The following is a 20,077-nucleotide window of genomic DNA, read 5'->3' as shown; positions in this document are numbered from 1 at the left end:
GGTAAACCATCGTGTTTTCTTATCAAAGTTTTATATTTTATTAGTAAGTTTTATAGTAGACAAAATAGAATTGTACGATACCGTGTGCAGTTATTATTCGCTTTTGGATAAATTTTATATACATACCAGTCGTACCACATATTTACGTAATAGCACTCACACGATACTGCCTTTAAAATGATAATAAATAATAAAGATGCGACAATAAGCATTCAAAACACGCAAGAGTAATTCACGTTTGTGCGACTGTAGTTACGAACGCAACAATTATTCTCTAAAGAATAGAAGCTCTATGATTTAGCTGATTATTTCATATACATAGTCCAAGATCGTAGAAATATCGACAGGTACGAAGTAGATACTCTGGCTATTTTACGAAAAAACCCCTATTTTAATGTTACAATAATTTAGCGATATTTAACGTGGTTTCCTGTTTACTGTTTGCGTGTATGTATATCGTATCATGATTAGTTTGTTGCGTTGAAAAAATATAATTTTCTATTTAGAAATCGATTCTTTGACTGGAAAAATATGTTTCGTTTGTTATCGAAATACGTTTGTAGCCATGTACCTGTCACGCTGATATGCAACTTGTATACCTACGAGTAAAAAGATGAACGCGACACGAATGGAATTGCAAACAGTCGTAGAATGTAGTTTCCCAATGTTATGATCCGACTTCCATTGTCTTCGTATTAACGATAGCGTATTACCATTCCTGACGACACGTGACGAACGTTAGCTCGGTAGGAAAATGGTAACACAAGTGGGAAGTTGTAAATATCGAAATATCGAAATTATGCTAGTCTCGCTCAGCAAATGAAACAACTAGGACCGCGAAATATATACGTTTCATTCCGTTACTATATCATGCCAAATGCCTATTTTATATGCACGTATTTAAATATATAAACAATTAAAATGGACTTTCCTAATTACAGTATAAAAAGTAGCAATCGATATGGATGTTCCATACAGTCTATGTTACATAAAAAAATAAAGCAACCCGATCGCACGTTCTACTCGTGAACCGTATCACATGTATTATACGTACCTTCTTAAAGATATTGGCAACAGTTTCATCGAATACGATTTTTACACGCGTTTCTATAATACTTGGTAAATGTCTGTGTCGAATTACATACCGACACTTCGGCATACGAGAAACGAGTAAAATTCGATTCGAATAATAATTTTAACAGTGTTTACTCGATTTAATAGTTCAACTTACGTTGAATCGTAATCTCGTTCCAAAGTTTTCGTGTACGCTCCCATTATTTTTTTCTCGCGTCTCGAAACAAACGTTTCGTAATACTGTCCTTCCTCCTTCGATCGAGATCCTTTTACCGCCATTTTTCTCGACCGAACGGTTTCCAAGAAACTATGGGTGTATTCTAACCAGGGGGTTCGATGTTTATGGAATTTTCATGTAGCATTATTACGATTCAATTTACATTCTATAGATGTCACCATGTCCAAAGAATTTAAAAAAAAAAAACGGTTAAAATAAAAGACATTCTTAGGAATTAAAATTGAAACGATAAAATATAGCTTTATTATATTTGTACTTCATGAGTGAACTCTATTTCTCTCTATTTTTTTATCTTTCATTTTTCGTGAAGAAAAATTTTGGGTTTTTCTGTAAGAAAGAATCGATGCACGAAGCATCTACTTTTTAATCGAACATCCCCTTCTAAGTAGCACGATTAATCGATTCCCGAAAGTAAGTACCAATCGGGAGACTCCTATATCCCAGGGAGGAACTATTGGTACCTCTGTTTCCCGCGCAAACCAATTCTAACTGCGGTCCGTGTGCGTTATTGTCGTTTCGTTGATGTCTTTCGAAAGGACACCAGTGGGATTCTTCATCGAGGAGGACAAGATATTGCTGACAGCTTCCGCGATGCTCTCTGTTACCCTATCAATGGTCTCTGTGAGTATTCGTCGGCTGGTTGCGTTCGATTTTTGTTCGTGGGAATCCAATTCGTGATCGTGATCGGCATCGTGGTTATGCTCGTCTTCGTGGACGTGCGTGTGACCTCCGTGCGAGTGGGAATGCGAATGGGAATGAGCAGCTGCAAAGAAAAATAATATTTTAGGTAAGTAGATGAATATTGACGTAATAAAGTTGTCAAAGGGGAGTATTTAACATTTTGGCTGTCATATTGTATCAATGCTCGTGGAGATTGATGAAGATTCCCGCGAGACTATAATTCTGTTTTCGAACAGTTGAAATCCGCGTAATCTATCGTCTGTCGTAGTAACTATTTTTTGAACCTTACCGAATCGTTGATAATGCAGAGAGTAGTAATTGGCAGATGATAATCTAATTCGCATTACTTAATCGATAATTAATGTAGTCAACCCATACAACTACCTCATTGTTTAAATTGAGCATTGTAAGAAACCTAAAAATCTAAAGCGTTGGAACACAATATCTGAGAAATATGATTCTCATCGCGTTCCTATGGAAAGTCTTGGTTATCTACGAGGGGGAAACTTTTGTAACCGAGTTTGCTCGGTAGATGATAATGAATAGACGTATAAACGTGTCGCAATTTTCCTAGAATAATGCAGTTACAGATCGAAACTCGATAGCCGAGAAAGCGGTCGAAAGTCGGTCGGATTGTTCATCGACCTACGTCTGGGGTCATTGCCATGGATGGGGAAAGCTCATAACCTGTTCTTCGAGAATACGTGCATATTATTTTTTTCTCGAGAAAGCTTTGTAAACTGGCGTTAGAATAATGGAGATGGAGGGTTCCGAACAAACGAATGCGAGAGCGTGTTACAATGTTACCAACCGTTCATGACAACACGAGAATCATTTTATCATTTAGCACGTTCACTTCCAGACTAATATCCTTGACAATTTCTACCGTGATCAAATTAACGTTATAATATATCATTTCGCCAATTGTTTACGAAACGAAGAGGTTAACGACTGCCAACGTAAATAAACCGGATGGATCGTACGTAGATTACGTACTCGTGTTTGTTTCTTACTGAATCGGCGTGTAGTCGTGTACACGTTCGCCTAAGCCTAAGCGATACACCGTGAAATCAAATTGCATAACGGGTGACACTTCCGCGAAGGTAGCTGTTACCAAGTCTTTTTAGGTCTCCCAAGCCTAGACCTCTTAAGTAACCCGTCCACTGTTATTAAGTTGAACGAGAATTGCGTTGCAGCGGATCGTCGAGTATGCACTTAAGTGGCCATGATAAAGACCCTGTATCTGATGATAGTTTGAGACGACAGGTGAAAATTTGCGGTATGCCGTGTGGCATGAGTGAAATACCATAGCGTCACAGTGAATCCACAACCGTGAAAACAATGCAACTATTTGTTTCACAACGTAAACACGCGAGAAACTGATGAATGCTTTGGTATTTGATATACAGGGTGTTCAATCAAACAATCTTCTTCCAAATCATATTTAGGATTGGAATTCAGTTATGTTTACACGAGTTAACGTTTCTTCTATCTCTCAGGTTCCCTCGCACAGACTCGGGTGAAAATTCTACAATTAGCGAAGAATGAAAATTTCGTAGAAAATTTTTAAGAAATTTTCCAAGGTGGAAATTTCGTTGTATTTCGAACGTGTTTTCCTCGGTCGTTTAGAGCGAACTGTTTGCCCCGGCAGGGACGTTCAGTAATAATCATCATCGCGTACTTTTCACGAATTAATAGGTTAATAGGTACATCCGAGTTTTATTGTTGCTGGTCGCCGCGACGATTCCTGTGCGATACGACAATGCCACGAAGCAGAAGTTCAGCGCGCGTATGCCAGAGATACCAGGGGAGTCATTAGCCTAATTGCAATTGAGCTGTCGTGGTCTGTAGTGTCGTGGCGCGACGCGAAAAAGAGTAAAAAAAGAAATCAGAGGAAATCAGAGCAGGGTGGGAGGGGTAAATTCGCGTAATCAGACACATAAACGGCGTTCAGGAGGCGTCTCTTTAAGGGGAACAGGCACGCAAACTGTCTGCGTTATTCTGCATAAACGTTCGCCTAACCCACGTGGAACGGTCACTGACCAACCGAAGCTTCCGTTCACGAATAGTTTCACGGATTCATCGCATCTTCCACTTATCTTAACCACCCACAGCAACTCCAGACTATTATTCTCCTGACGTCTTTCGCAAAATCAAAAAATTAACCCTAAAGGAAACGCATCTTTTCGCGATCGACGAAGAAATTCGATACGCGTGTTCGGCAGCTCTGACGTTAATCGTTGGGATAAGAATCGTCCTTGTACGTGACAATGCATCGACGACTAGAGATCTAGGAACACTTACGGATAACGATAAGAACGACTCGTCTATTTATAGATAGCGACTGGTGCTGGGTCTCTTCTATAGATGAAAATGGAAGAAGTCTAAGACTGAAGAGGGTTTCCACGTGACGAAGCCACATGAAACATAATTCAACGTGTCTGAGCGTTTGTGCCAATGGGCGTTGGTAGAATGTACATAGTTATAAACAAGGTATAAACTACAGATCAGTGTCGATACACGGTAGTACGATTGCATTCTATCGAAAGAGCCCAAAAATAATATTTAACAAACAACGAAATTTGTTAATTTGTCAGTGACCGATTAAAACTGACCGTTGAGTGTATCGGTCAACTGTCTGACACGGACCGGGTCTCATGGACCTATCTCGCGAGTCACGCGTGGGCTAAGGTACCAAACGAAAGCCAAAGATGCAGACAATTTTTCACCTGGCAAATAATATCGATGCATGCCAGCTACGGTAGCCCCGTTTCTTCGCGGTCCCCGTGGCCGTGACTTTTTGGACGTTGCTACTCGGCCTTTGGGGTAAATCGATAGCCCAGACGTCGTCTCCGCGAGTACGAGTAACACGTGGGAGGTGATTGCATCAAGGACGTACCTGCGATAGGTTTGCACCGACGTTGACGGGTTGCATCGACAGGAAAAAAATGGGAAACGTTCAAACTTTTCTGGCAGGATCGTATGGAATAACGAATTTCGCGAATCAAAGTACCGAAGGCTATATTCCGAAGCTATTCCGGACCATTTGGTGGGAAGATTGCTTATGAAAACAGTCTTGGATAAAAATGACGAACGACAGAACGAACGAAAAACGATGACGGAACTTGACTGAAAACCTAATCTTTTGTATTAACAGGGAGTTTAATTAGTCAGACAGTTTGCGCAAGAATCTGTCGTTTTTAGCAGAGAAAGCAAGCGATTCTTTCATCTCCTCTTTAAATTGTAAACATTGGAAAGAATCTAGAGTGAAGTCTCTGCATAGGTGTTCGAAGCGCGAATTACCATAAACGCAACCATGATCTCAGACAGGGATCCGTGATCCTAGGAAACACTCACTGGCGATTTGGAGGCCCAGCATCAGCATGAACCCAACGATAATAGCGGTCAACTGTAGCAGACCGCTTTTGTCGTTGGCTCTCTCGCGTGCGAGGACCTCGAAGAAGACAACGTAGAGCAGCGTCCCCGCCGCCATTCCTTGGAGTATCGTGGGCGTGGGGCCTAGATTCTCGCTGTCGTTCTTGAAGTGGCCCAGGGCCAACCCTACGGCGATTCCGATAGGGGTGACCATGGAGAATATCGTGAGGTATCCCAGTGTGGTCCTGGTGGAGGCACCAGCCACGTACAGCTCCATTCCCACGCAGAACGAAATCACTAGCTTGTGGGTGGCTATGGCCGCGGCTAGATAAACCACGGACCCTATGGAGGGCTCCAGTCCCACGGCTAAGCCCTCGAAGATTGCGTGAAAAGACAGCGCCAGCACTGTTAGCAGCCCTTGGACGGACGTGTTTTTCGTCATCACGTGCTTGTGCTCGCGATGCTTCGTCCTGGGGTAGTTGTTCGAGTCCGAGTCCTCCTGACGACGGTCGGACAGAGATAGCCCCGTCGGCGAGGACAAAACGAATATCGCTGGCAGAGTCTTCTCGTGTTTGCCGTCGCGAAGGTCCTCCAGGTGATGATTGGACCTTTTGTTCGACTCGTCGTCCTGGGACTCGTCGTTGTCCTCCCTCCAGGTGGACCTGGTGGTGGTGGACACCGTGGTGGTCGAGCCCGTCGACGTGGCCGCTGACACACCCGCCTGGCTGTTGCATCTGCGCACAGAGACCGTTCTGTACAGCAACGCCTCGGAGGACTCGGGTTTCCCCGTCAACGCTGCGTGCACTGCCTCCTCAACGAGGTACACGAGGAAGAAACCGCCGCAGAAAAGCAACTCGGACAGACTCAACGTTCCCAGAGTCGGCAGCTGACCATTGGCTTGGTGTCTTTCCACGCTGGCGCGAACCTCCGGTGCCAGGTGCAGGAACGTCGTGAACAAGAGAACACCACCACCGAAGCACAGCAGCAACGACGTGTGCAGGCCCTGGGGATCACACGTTATCCTCTACTTTCTTCTTTGATCGTCGCTTTCATTGTCTCCAAGACACTTCCTTTGGTGGAGGAATTAGGATTGTCCTTTCGACGCAATGTTAACCCAGTTTCAAGGAGCTTGGGAATAATTATTCGTTATTTTATCGTTTCCTAACATGCATCTGTACATCCCGAAGCGGTAGGTCCCGTTGTTCTTCCTACTGTGAACGATTTCAACGTTTCTCGATTTTGCTAAACGTTTCGCGACCTTTCCAACGCTTTCCCGACTAGTTATTTCAAAAATAGACCGTCAATCGCAGGCGACGAGGTCGAAATATATTAATTAGGTGACTCGTGCTGGCTTTGTCATCGCGACCTTTAGGCCTGTCTATTATCAGTTTTCCATCATACGTCAATTAAGTAACTATTGTTTCTCGATTCCTCGGAATGACACAGTTGCATGTTACGTAACAATTTTCCTTTCTCGAAGTTAGTAAGAGTTTCGTCGCTTAAATACGTTATCGCTTCGTGTAGCTGGAACGTAAACGGTACGATATTTGTTTACGAAATCATTCCTCGTGATAATCACACTCGCGTTTATTTATTTACTGGGTTAACGTAGCGAGAAAGTGCAGCAACTATTCGCTCGAGTGTAGATAACCCTCAACTGATAGGATTGAATCTCGATTACATAAGAGGTCAGTTTGGCAAAAAAACTGGTGGAGTAAAGATTAGCGGAGTACTATCCTTTACTCGATATGCGAAGCTATTCAGATCGAAGCTAAGATTAATTTGCCGTGCCACGAAAACATTGTGGTATACGCAAACGGCTAACTATTTATTAACCGTTCGCATCGTTCGTCTGTCGTTTACATGCATCTGTAAGAGCAGTCTGAAACGTTGGATAAGAATAGGTTTTATCAGAAGTCATTACCGTCTCGACGTAAACACAGCTGGGATTTACTTCGTGTGCTAGACGATAATTGTCACGAACACTACAAATTGCGAAACCGATGGAAACAATTGCCGATAAAGAAATTGCTGTGCACTGTAGAAATTCAAGCTTTCCGTGGTTCGTCTCGAGAACGGTGCCTGACATTTATAAATCAGAAGATCGCTTTAATTCACCGTAGCAGTTGAGGACTATCTCTGACGAATACCTCCAGAGTGTTTACAGCTTTTCTCAGAGGAATGCATCATTGAAAATTTTATGTTAAATTCAACGCAAATCGCGCGTCTCAAATGGTCCCAAAATTTTCAACGGTGTACGTCGCCCCGTTCAAGCATTATCATTCTAGAGTTTTATGTACCCCTATGGGTACCAGGATAGCGTACAGAATAACGTACTTGCGAGTCAGTGGTCGCAGAGGCGGAATTGACGCTGGAGGAGAACGCGTTCGAAACCGACGTTGACGTGCAAGTGCTGGAATTGCTGGAAATGCCGCGGTGTCGTTTTTGGCGATGATTCACCCTGTATCGTCCGACTATCAGAGGCAGCATTCCAAGGATCAAGGATCCGAAGCCGAGACCAACCATCGCTCCTATCTTCGCCACGAGCAGAATCGTGGACGTTGTCGACTCTTCCATCTCGATTTCGTTGCGCAATTTCAGGTGAAATTTCGAATATCCGCAATGTGGGATAGTTTTGTCGATCCTTCTTCTTTCAGGGTCCACCCTGTACCCCCGATTCGATGGTTCCCTCAGCTTCGACGCTTCGACGACATCGTTTGCAGCTAAACTGCTTGCTCGCTCGGCTAATTTCTAGGATCACCACCTCGCTCTGTCCTTTACCCTCCGGTCTTCGTCAATTGGCATGTCGACTGGATGGAACACCACTCGGTGTTTTGCATTAACTCGCAGGTGTTTCGCACTCCACTTTCCTGTTTGTCCAGGCGACCGAACGACGCGTCCACTTTTTCACTCAGTACGTTAGTTGTGCGTCGAGCAACTATTTCGAAATTGGTGGTACTTAACGTCCACGGTTATACGAATATAATTAAGGCGCCGCGGGTCACCGAAGCGATAGCATTCACAGTCGAGGAATTTCTGAAGAGGATACACGATTCCATGCTCTCTACGTAGCCTGTACAGAAGAGGTACCCACGGTTGAGATCTTCCTAAGAACCGACCTTTTTGCTTGCTGGCAGAGATGGGCGGAGATCTTATCCGGGTAAAAATGAAAAGATTGCCGATAAAGGAACTTCTGACTTTAGGACTTGTTTTCGATCATTTATTAGTGGAATTTTCGCCCAGCTCTGACACGAGTTCGAAGGAAGATCCTCAGTGGTTTTGGTGTCGAAGTTGAAAGAGAAGAAACCGTAAGAACGAAGAGTGGATCTGTTCTCAATCTTGATGGTTGGTAATCGAAAATCGACGCAGAGACTAGAGAGATAGATTTCTGTGAGAATCGCGTGTCCTGATTCCGACCTGGACGCACACGTGTTGCGGTTTAACTTTTCCTTTTTGGAAAGTGGAAATGTTCTGGTAACGCGTGACGAAACACGTTACTCGCAGGACTCGGAGGATTTCGTTAAGTACAGCAGGACTCGATTCTATCGACGGTTCGATACTAAGGACAGTTTGCACTTTGCACCGAGACAGTAATTGAGTTATCGTTCGGGAACTACCGATGTGAACTCGAGGAAACGGTTGAAAAGCTCGAAGGCTCTGTCCCACTTGTTACGAAACCATTTGGCTTGATCAGAGATAATATTCTTCGCGTGGATTCGATTCTCTTTGAGAACAATCCAAAGTGGATTCCAAGGAACATCCCGGAAGACGTGGACGATAATCTTGGTAATAGACCGTAGTTCTCGGAACGATTCTAATCGCGATCTCTTTGCGAGCGTTCCAAAGTGAATTTCCCCAGAAATTATCCGGAGATTGGTGGATCTATAGCTGTTCCACGTGTCACGAGAGGACTCTAGTTTGACATTGATTCAGGGCTCCGAAGTAATCTCAAATACGATCCCAACACATTTAGAAACGATTACTTTCCACACGTTGAGATACGGGGCGGATAAGAATGATACCTTTTCGGATTACATTAATTAATTTCTCTTTCGAGAGGTTCGAAAGCATCCCGCGCAAGACTTGGAGAAATTTCTAATTGTAAACTTTCGTTCATTAGGTTACACTTGACGATCATTTCCAAGACTCGACACTATGGAGTACTCGGAGATTCTTATACCTTTCTCTCTCACTAACCGCGTTCGATTCCCACTGATCTTCCTAACCACGTACAAAAACTTCTACCCAAAACTTTCCTTCGTTTCCATTCATCTAATACGAGTTCCATTAAAAACCACTTGGAAGAAGCCTGAATGGAGTACTCGTCCCTATACCTTCCACTCGCACTAACCACATTCGACGAACACTGATCTTGCTCGCAGCAGCACTACCTCGATTCTCGTCAAGTTTCCCGTTCTAAGAATTGGAAAGAGAATTCCAAGGAACGTGGAGTACTCGGAGTAACGACAGTCGTTCCACGCGGTACGACGGCGAATTGGACACTCCGGGGACTCGACTCGATCCCCTCGCGTCTTACATAGTCCAAGCCGAATCGTTTCCTGCGCTCTCTTCCCCTTCCACGGTCGTGCTTCCCTACCCAACGTGCGAGAACGATCTCTCTCTCCTTTCCCAGTCGATGGTACGAACTGGTGTGCGCTCACGTAGCCCAACGAGTACTGTTTGCAGGTACGTACGTCGGTATGTTTGATGACACTATGCCGGGATTCGTGAGTACGGAAAGTGAATGATGCGACCAGTGGCTGAGCGGTTGGTCGAATGCCAGGTGCCGATCGATTCTCTTCATTGATCGATGCGACACGGGACAAGGGGAGTTGGCCGATCGCAGGGGATCGAGGTAATCGCGGAGTGCAACGGAACGACGGTGTTCCATTGGCAATTTAGCGACTCTTAACTCATCCGTTAATGGTATTTGTTGTGAAAAGTTTATAGTTTAAACGTTGCAAGGTGAATAGATGCAGCTGTTCTCACAGGAGCGGACTGGGAAAGCGCTAACCTTTCGGGCTTTGTTACTTTTCCGACAGGTTTGAATCACGTTTGCTGTAGTTTACGTCTGTGCATCGATCAACGATCGATAGAGGCTTATAGAAGTAAATGAAAAGTCTTGTATCATATTTGCTTTAGACGAGTACAATCTTTATCTGAATCGTAGAATGATGCTCCAGTTCGACTGGAAAAATCTGATAGCTGGTAGCAGATTGGACAATTAAGTGCTAATGCTTAAATGTTGTCAACGTGATCTCTTAATCGATTCGCGATAAATATCGGATGTACACCTCTGGGATCGTGAATATGAAAATGGAAGAATTTTGAACTTTGAGATCCAACTTTATATTTAATAATTGGCCTTTGTTGAGGTTCAAAGTGTTCCCAAAACAAGAAACGTAGGAGTCTATAAGTTCCAAAGTGTGAACTTCCTATCTGTGAAAACGCAGCACGATTGCTGAGTTTGCAGAGGTAGATTAGTACACACAGATTACCAAGATGAATCACTTTCAGCTCGTTTCGATTTACGAGTAAATATCCCGAGTCTCCCGTGAGTTGCGCTTGTTTACGAATGGATGACTCTGATTAGACGGTGAAAGGCACTTTGGCGTAACTGCGAGTCGAATCATTGGCGCGGAAAAAGCAGGGGTCTCGCTATATACGAACTGCCTTCGCAACTGCGCATTCTTTCGCAGTTTTCGATTAATGTCCCCGATGGAACGAGCAAATGAAAATTGTATATCAACGAAAAACTCGTAAATTAATTCATCGAGTCCTTACAACTTGTCGCTGTGTGGTAAACACTTCAATAAATTTCGATATCAATTGCACTAGCGATACACGGTTCGAACTCGGTGAGTTTGGACTGTATATGAAATAAGTACGTGAATCTTCGTTCGATACCCTCGTCGTCAGCGTTTCAGCTATAGGCTCTAATCGCGTGCTTCGATCGCCGATAACCGACTATTGACGTACTTGCCAATCGATATACCTAAATGACCTAGTACTTTCGTCGCGTTTTCGGGACTGTATCATAGTCGACTGCATACTTTTATTTCAATTTATCGTAACGCGTGTTTACGTTTTCGCCGTTGTCTGCGGTGGGAGACATAATCTCTTCTCGCTCGTTCAAGATGGGCCAATTCGCTATTTTCACTTTCAAACTATCAAGTTTTGTACTTACTCAGTAGCTGCAGACCGAACATGACTGCGAAACCAACGAAAATGGATAGGTACTGGCCGAGACCACTTCTGTGCTCTTGGAGGATCTCGAAGAAGACGACGTACAGGAGCGTGCCGGACGCTAGACCCTGTAGACATAAATATCACTTTTTATCCTACGAATGGCTCGAAATACGTAACTGATTTGCTTCTTAAATGAAAACGTCTTAACCCTTGAATGCTCCGAGTTTCAAATCTGATGCCGGACTTTTAAATCGAATTCTACACTTGCAATTGGTTTGTTTTTAATATTTGGCTGTATTTTTTTAAAATTTAATTTGGAAAATCAGGCTTCTAACGGGTCGATTTGTTTCGAAGAACTTTGAGAATTGTCGAAGCAAAGGGGTACCTGCAGAATCACGGGAAGTATGCCGTTAGCAGCAGCGCTTTCGCCGCCTACGAGGAACATTCCTACGGCGATTCCCAAAGGAGAAACAACCGCGAATGTACAAACATAAATGACCGAAAGGTACCACCTGGTGTTCGAGGCTATCAGCTCAACGCCAATGCAGAACGCTATGACGAACTTGTGAGCCGCCACTGCCGCGAACATGTACCTGAAAGTGATAGCAACATTGTCATCGATCGGACCATTATCGAGCGCGACAAATGTATGAACATATTCCAACAGGAAGTATATTTATGTCTGTTAGCCGAGATGGACCGAACGAGGATCACGAATGACGAACACGTTTTAAATAAAAATGATAAAATGTAACCGTCTACGTATCCTCCACGTGCGGTTAAATTGCATTCCATCGTGAATAAAGTGGCGCATACCAGACGTAAGTGGCGGAGCTTTCTAGTCCAATGGCGAGTCCTTCGAACAGCTCGTGCACGGATAGACCAAGAACTATCAGCAATCCCCTCAGCGAGCTGATGACGAAGTCGTCTTTCTCGTCCATTATGACCGGCAAGTGATGCGAATGGCCGTGACCGTTACTGCAACAACGAATACACCTTGATTCCGTGTATAATTTCCGTGGACTTGCGAAAAGGATAAGCATTGTCGTCCTTACAAGTGAGAGTGCCCATTCACGCAATTCGGCAGCGCTTGTCCGTTCTCCACCAATTCATTCGTGCTTCGACTGACGTCCTTCTGGGAACTGGTCTCTCTCTGGGCCTGTTTTTTCCTAAGATGAGTGTGGACCGCTTCCTCCACCAAGTACATGACGAAGAAGCTGGAAGAGAGACGTCGCGTTAGTTCCCACTTGGAGATAAATCTTTCTTCGTCTCAAGTACCAAGGGTTCAGAAACAGTTGTTTAGAAGTAATGAAAACGTAATTTTTATTTTCAACTTACCCAGAGCAAGTGAGCACCTCAGCCAGCGAGAAGCTGAGGGTTGGAAGCATCCCACTCTCCGTAAGCTCTTCTATCCCTTCCTTTACTTCCGGCAGTAGGTGAAGAAACGTCGTGCAGAAGAGCACGCCACCACCGAACCCCAGAAGCAGACTCACCAGCTTCGTCGACCTACCATAACAACGCGAACCTTCAGTGTCACCTCAAGGCAAGTGAAAAAAAAGTCTGCCGAGTCGATTCCTTCACCTCCCAGATTTCAGTTTATCGACCTCTGTTACGGTACGTTCTCGCAACTGGAGATTGCGTCATCAAGATCGTCTTAAAAATCGTTGCAACACCATATTATGTAGCTACGATCGTCACGCTGATAATATAGTTTGCAAACCTTAGGCTAAAGGTGTTTGCTCTCGACTTCGCTGTGTAACCCACATTTATTTGGGTTATCAATTCGATCGGAGGGAATGTGTCGTTACAGGGGGATTAGTAGTGCCAAAGAAACAAGAGGATTATCGTTATCTATGATATTCCAGTGTAATTTAAACGGATCGGGTATGATGTTCAGAATGAAAACGTGAACTTTGGAATGGAAGGAAGGGTTGAGATTAATTAGGGGCCTCCATCACCAGCAAGACCTTCGGGGAGAGCCTTCTACTTTGTTGCATTTTTAAACATTCACAAGCATGGAACACTAAAGCTTTTGGTATCTACTTCCTTGGAGTAAACAATGGAGTAAACTTATATTCATCTTCTAATGCTCCAACAGCACTACGGATTTACTCGTGATTAACGATGATTGATGCAACTAGGGCAAGAAGTTTCCAAGTACAAAGTCCAAAAAGTATCTTCCTTTATACACGTATACATTTAGATTCTTCTCCTATTTTTCTAGAATATTATCGGGGGCATCGTGGTGTCTGTGGCTCGGTAGAAGTGTTAGTCTGCCGTCAGTTATGTCATAGGAAAAGGCGAGAAGGGGCTGACAGAGAAATACGTTGATACCTAGGATTAACGACGCCAGCGGTGTTCCATTTCAAACACTTCGCCATTTGCATCGGTAGAATGCCCATGCACGTGCTGACTACGCACAAGATGATCATAGTGACACCTTTTGCAATTAGTACGCTCGACATGTTCGCGCCCTCGTGATCCTCGTCTTCTTCGTGAGGCGAATCCGTGGCGATCAGTCTTTGCACGAGAGAGTCATCTTCCAGCAGAGACATGGTTCTCTTTATCGAGGTGTTCTGTAAACAAAAATTTGCCATTGGGTTTCCCGTGGAAATGATCATCGAGGCTAATTCAGCTGGTCCGATTCTGCTTCGAACATTCTTTTTTATTTTTAATTTACTATTTTATACTCGAACATGTCCTAACGCGACGACGCCAACGATTGCAACGAGCGAACGTGATCGATCTCTTTGTGTGTCGGTAATATCCCGACGTACGCTTTAAAGTTACATTCTTCCTACGTGTACAATGTATACGTTTCTCTACGTTGTTCCCTGCCATCGTATCGTTTAATGAATCGTTATTAGGTGGACGTGACATGCATTTCGATTTTCGATTAAAATTTTATACCGTTCTCGGTAAGAACGCGTTCTTTGGAAAACGAAGGATCCTTTCTTATCTGTGTAGCGTGTGATACGCGCTTTATCGGTCCACTCAAGGCTTTACTCTATCGATCGTTGATGAATTGGCTTTGTACCGTCGTGTTAGACCAGGTCCGTCGCTGGTATTATTAAAATTCAGGCCAATTTTAAATATAATCGCTATCCACGCCTTGCACGCCGTTCACAAACAAAATTATTTTAACCACCGAGGAGCACCACGGTAACAAGGTCGAAAACGAACTTTAATACGTATAAACTATGCACAATTTAAACAAAATTTTGTTCCGATGCTTCTGGATCAACAAGTCCCTCTTCGAACAGTCCATTTTCGTCGAATCCAATGGCGAGTCACACTGCGATTTCTTTTTTCTCTGTTAATTATTATTTTATTTTCTTGGCACTTCTATTTTTCGTAAATAGCTTCAACTTCAATGTTGCTAATTGACTAGAAATTCCAAAAATTTCGCAGTAAGAAACAATGGTTGTTTTTGCCAATTCGACCGTGGGTCGAAGAAGGTTGCTGCCGGCCACCGCCTTGGTCGGTCAGGTTCCCGTGGTAAATTCCGTTCACGCTGTTACCAACTCACCGTAAATCGAATTTCGTGTACGCGGCGGCGTTAATGTATCGCGACACCTGTTCGCCCAACCCGTTATTATCCAGTCGAAGACACTTCGGATATCGCATGTGACCGTAAGAGTGGACGTACATCTAATCGCCTATTTTTTCCAGGAGGGCGTATATATATATGTATGTATATATATATATATATATATATGAAGAGGGGGTCTCTGCGCGTACGAGCTTCTTGACCATTATCGTGTTCGTCATTCGAACATGCGATAAGGTCTGCTATTATTTTTAATACGATTCACAAAATTCTTATCTGGATAACAATTTTAACAGTTTAAAAGATAATCAATTACTTTTATATACAGTTAATTTATATAGTATAATTTATAGTTATGTCACTCAATAAAAGTTATCGTCATCGTCGGCCACTGGGGGCCTGTTTTATTTTTAATTGCCTCCAGCGATAAAGGCGCCACTTGTCTCTGCAACGTTTCATTCAAATTAAGAATCGTCCATGTTGGATCCGACACGTTCAGCTTTCGTTGCGATATTTCAAACTATCGTCCATAAGAATGTGCAAATTTCCGTAGATCTTTTTCAAGTGATACAAAAATCACAGGAAGAAAGTTTACCAGAATACGTGAACGATACATCAAGTGCTTTTCACGAAGATTATTGATTATTATCTCACGCAAAAAAGAAAAGAAACAAAGCACTTCTGATTTCCTGTTTTTCAACAACGAATCGTAAAAATTCCATAAATACGCATTATCCGTAAGTACGGGTTTCCGTTCTACGCAAGGTTCCCAAAGACACGTTTCTATTCATCGCCGGTTATTAGAAACCCTTAATGGCACGTTCGCTCGGACCAGAATGCCATCCTATTGAAATTGAAATTTTTAACACAATGCCACCGTTCCTCGTCGTTTCACCGTTTTCATGCGCCTTCGGCTAAAGCCAAACGAGAGAGGAGCGCTCGTTAAAACAGAGACCAAACAGCCTGAGACCGATCGTGCTACGTACTATCATAAGCCAGTGAAAGTATGCTCGCTATGCTGCTTCGGCAACAAAGAGGGGAAAAATAACTTTTGCGTTTACCCCAAGGTAAACTACCAACTTCTGAAGTCACTGCGTTCGATTGCTCGCAATATCCTTTGCCGTACTAGAATCCAGAACCAGGGAAGGTCAGTGTGTACACCAAGATGGCCGCTGATGTACGTAAAAAGAGAAAAGTTTCCATAAAGTATCTATCAAAAATGTTTCTCAATCCTCCACTTTCCACAGCGTAAATTAGTTCGATATTCTACAAGCTTCCTAATGGCTGCCTACTAATCCTAAAATGTCCTGTCTGTCGTCATCCTCAACTGCTCGCCTCTCGAAGCGTCTATCGTCCACGGAGGAGATATAAACACGAGTGCGTACTCTCAGATAGAATTCACTGTAATTCATAATAATCACGAGTTCCATTGTACATCAGGATTACGGTTTGAAAATAATTGTGACATTGTGTACACACTCGATACACTCTCCGTAGCCAATATTTGTATTCCTGGCGCTATCACTTTTTTTTTTTATCGGTTTACCCGAGCTCCGTTTAAACACGTGTTTTTCACCTGTGGATTATCTACCAGGTATCGACGACGTGTTTACGTGCAATTTGAATGACCCATTTCGTAGCCACCTAATCAATCGCGAAGTGTTAACATTTATAACTCTTAGATAGGGAATTCGTCACGATTCTTGCGCAAGGTTCACTGTGCGTCAAGGGGTGCGCGTGTATTCGCATTCGAAGCGTGAAATGAATCGAAAAAGTTACTAAATGTATCTTACAACACACCGCAACACAAAACACGCGTTTACAGACACTGTAAATGATAGCATCGAAATATCAACGAAAGAGTAGAACAAAAAAATCACCGGGCAGTGCGTTGAACGAATCAACCCACCTTGATATTCATCTCGATTCGATCACACGAATCGATCAAACGAGATTTGTACGTTTCGACAAGTCCGTTCGAAGGGCTAGGGATCACTGGTTGACCAACGACCGTGTGCAGACGTGTCCGCGAAACCTGTTTCGGGGCAGACATAATCACCCAAAAAATCGATCGGAACGGTAACGAGTTCTAGTGTTTTTTCCCATAATTTCCGCGATTTTGGCGTTCCTCTCTCTGTGGAAGATTTTTATCTGAATAACAATTTCGAGTAACCAGTACAAGATAAACAAAGTCACATAAAGATTACAACTTTAATCGAAAAAGTCGTAAATCCACGGAAATTAATTCTCTCCCTTTAGATTCATTCGTTTATCGATCGACACTTTGTTCACCTATTAACTGTATCGTTAGTCGCCCACTTACAATGTCCAGTTTGAAAAAATTGACGAGGATTGTCGTGTACAGCACGCAGAATCTAATGCCAGCCTAGATCAACGGATACCAAATCTTGTAAAATTATTTCGAAACGAACAAGTAGTCGATGCTTTAAGAAAACTACGATATAATAAATGATCACGTTCCTCGGCACAAATTGCTCCTCGCATGCCATTATTTTCACGATCGACACCCACAAATTTTACGTCACAAATTCCTGTATATTTGATTATCTGTACAAGTTGCTTTTCGTTTAAAATTGTTCCCATGTTTGTTGTGTACCCTTAAATAACGTTGCGGCGTCTCCTCGCGTCTCGTTAGTTATCACAGTGCCCCGAGACGAAGAACGTGGAACGAAGAACAATGTTTGATCGCTGATCACGGCGAACCACGACGCACTGAGTCAGATGAGTGAATGAAGAACACGGTATGGTTAGAAGAGAGAGTAACCACTAACCAGCGGCGGTGGAGGAAACTTTCGTACCTGTTTCTTGGGATTCCCTCGCGCGTCACTTGCGCGCAGGGGAATCCTGGGGATGAGTTCGAACGTTGAAAGATTCACCCTGGTCACGTGCGCGACCGTGATCCACTGGTAAACGTCGTGGTCCGTCGACAACTTTGTTTTATTTACCTTTTCTTACTAGAAGACACACCCCTTGCGCAATTCTTCGCGTGTGAATGCCTGATTATTCGCGTATTTATTATGTAACGAGTGCAGAGAGAACAAAGCTGCGTGACTCATTCGATTCCTTTCAATTTTTTAAGGAATCGTTGATGATTAACGTGGCTCGGTGTTTTGAAAGATATTGGATAAATATGTCTATGTTCCAGAGATCCATTTAGAATTCATCCCTCGAGAGATTCAATGGAAAATAACACCACAAATAAATCTATATAGATCGAGACATTCCGAGTTTTAGTATAATTATCTCAGCGCACAAGATAATTTTGAATTTAACCCGAGTATCCATCGCTCCGATTCGAATCAAACATATTGAAAGCACAGTGCAGAAGCTTCTCCGCGTATTAATCGTTTCTTAATATCGCTGGGCTGCATATTAAAAATGTTTCACACGCCTGCGCCATTGGAATTACGTTAATGACACGAAGGAACGACACGAATGAACAATATACAACACACACGTGCCAACGTCAAACGGGCGCTGTCAATCACGTGGTATCGTTCCCACGAGTCGTTTTTTCCGTGTCTTCCGATCGCCCAAGTCGCGATTTGCGTCTTATTTCTTTCATTTTCCCTCTTCTATCGTGCATATCTGCTTTTATTCGTTTAATTATTCAATGCGCCAAGGTGACTCCCGGATCAGGCATCGCGGATTTGTCGATTTCTGCCTTTCTTGGCGATCGGTATTGCGTCGTAACGCGGCATGGAAAAAAAAGGACCGCACGCGATCGCGACCGAAGCTGGGTCGTACCATCTGCGAAACTACCGATCCGTGAACATCCAGCGCGATTAATATGTTTTTATTGGTTCAGCTAAATCGACAGTTTAACACGATGCCAAAATATCCTTGAAAATACTCTTCAAAGTTGCTGCAAGGATTAAATATTATTTAGACTATTGGACGCTACGGATTCAACCATTTATCGCGGTATTTATTTTTGTGATTCCATATATTTTCCATCTCGTCGTAAAGCATTCCCTCCGACTGCACAATATCGTATTTTTTTCACGACTTGACTGGGACTTCTTTCGATGCATCGGCACGTACGTCATTGTAGTGACTAATCAGCGTAACAATTGGAAAACGCAAACTATGCTAGCAGATTTAAGATCGTCAAAGTGATTATAGGCGATTGGAAATCCCCTTGTATAAAGAATATTAATGTCAATCGCGAAAACTATAAAAGAACTGCAATTTTCGCCAACGACTAAGACGAGTCAAATTCGTGGAATCATTTTCTTTATTAAGCTAGCAATGACGTCTGATAAATGTAAAAGAGATTCGCACGATGGTATTTCTTGACGATTGACTGCGATATCTAGAGATTTATCGCATCGGCCGCGCGGTTGTATTCGACTATTATTTTCTTGCTCGTTCGTCAGAGCAACAAGTCTGCATTGCTGACGCGCAGGAAATGCAATATTACACTCGAAATGCCGCAGACGATGGAGATGGAAACGAGAAGAATAGGTGGAAACGTGTCGAGAGAGCTACTCGCGTTTATCACAATCTTATCGCTATACTTTTAACGAGGCAACTGCTATACGTTCTCACTGTAGATTATATTCTATTCATAGTGGATAACTCGTTTCTGCCTGCTTTTTAAAGTACATATAAATCTCGTGCGATAGAACTTGCGTTCGTTTCCCATTTAATTAATTTAATCCTTGCTTAAATCGTCCTACTAGCTGATCGCTAATCTCGTCATGTGCAAGCGGTTACGATCAAAAGTTTCTCCCCTTTGGCACACGTAGCACAGACGGGCGAGAAGTTTCCTCGTAGAGGTCATCGTTCACGGAAGCAAACTCGTAAACTCGATCCATCGACGGGCTGATTAGAAATTGCGCCAGGAAAGGAGACAGAGAAAGCGAGGGGACACGCGCATCCCGTGAGCCTTGTTTCAATCGTATCGAACTGGAGAGCAAACCTAATTGGAAGATTTGGAGAAAACA

General features: G+C 43.3%; 1 protein-coding gene across 9 annotated transcripts; it reads right to left on the bottom strand.

Moving 5' to 3' along the window:
• Positions 1–14: 14 nt before the first annotated feature.
• On the bottom strand, positions 15–18,064 carry LOC128889110 (zinc transporter ZIP3-like). Of its 9 annotated transcripts, XM_054146485.1 has the most exons (9): positions 17,927–18,064; positions 17,725–17,840; positions 13,892–14,133; positions 12,896–13,063; positions 12,613–12,774; positions 12,374–12,535; positions 11,943–12,150; positions 11,556–11,682; positions 15–2,075 (listed from the first exon to the last, which is right to left on the bottom strand). In XM_054146485.1, the coding sequence occupies exons 3-9, from the start codon at positions 14,110–14,112 to the stop codon at positions 1,798–1,800; spliced, it is 1,326 nt and encodes a 441-aa protein (XP_054002460.1). In that variant the 5' UTR covers positions 14,113–14,133; positions 17,725–17,840; positions 17,927–18,064; the 3' UTR covers positions 15–1,797. The 9 variants fall into 9 exon arrangements, with proteins under 9 accessions (XP_054002460.1, XP_054002459.1, XP_054002461.1 ...); XM_054146484.1 differs by lacking the exon at positions 17,927–18,064 and having other exon boundaries at positions 17,725–17,872; XM_054146486.1 differs by lacking the exons at positions 17,725–17,840; positions 17,927–18,064 and adding an exon at positions 15,087–15,210.
• Positions 18,065–20,077: the final 2,013 nt, after the last annotated feature.

The sequence above is a fragment of the Hylaeus anthracinus genome, unplaced genomic scaffold, assembly GCF_026225885.1.
Source record: "Hylaeus anthracinus isolate JK02 unplaced genomic scaffold, UHH_iyHylAnth1.0_haploid 11994, whole genome shotgun sequence".
Classification (NCBI taxonomy): Eukaryota; Metazoa; Arthropoda; class Insecta; order Hymenoptera; family Colletidae; genus Hylaeus; species Hylaeus anthracinus.
This window is presented reverse-complemented; position numbering and strand designations above follow the sequence as displayed.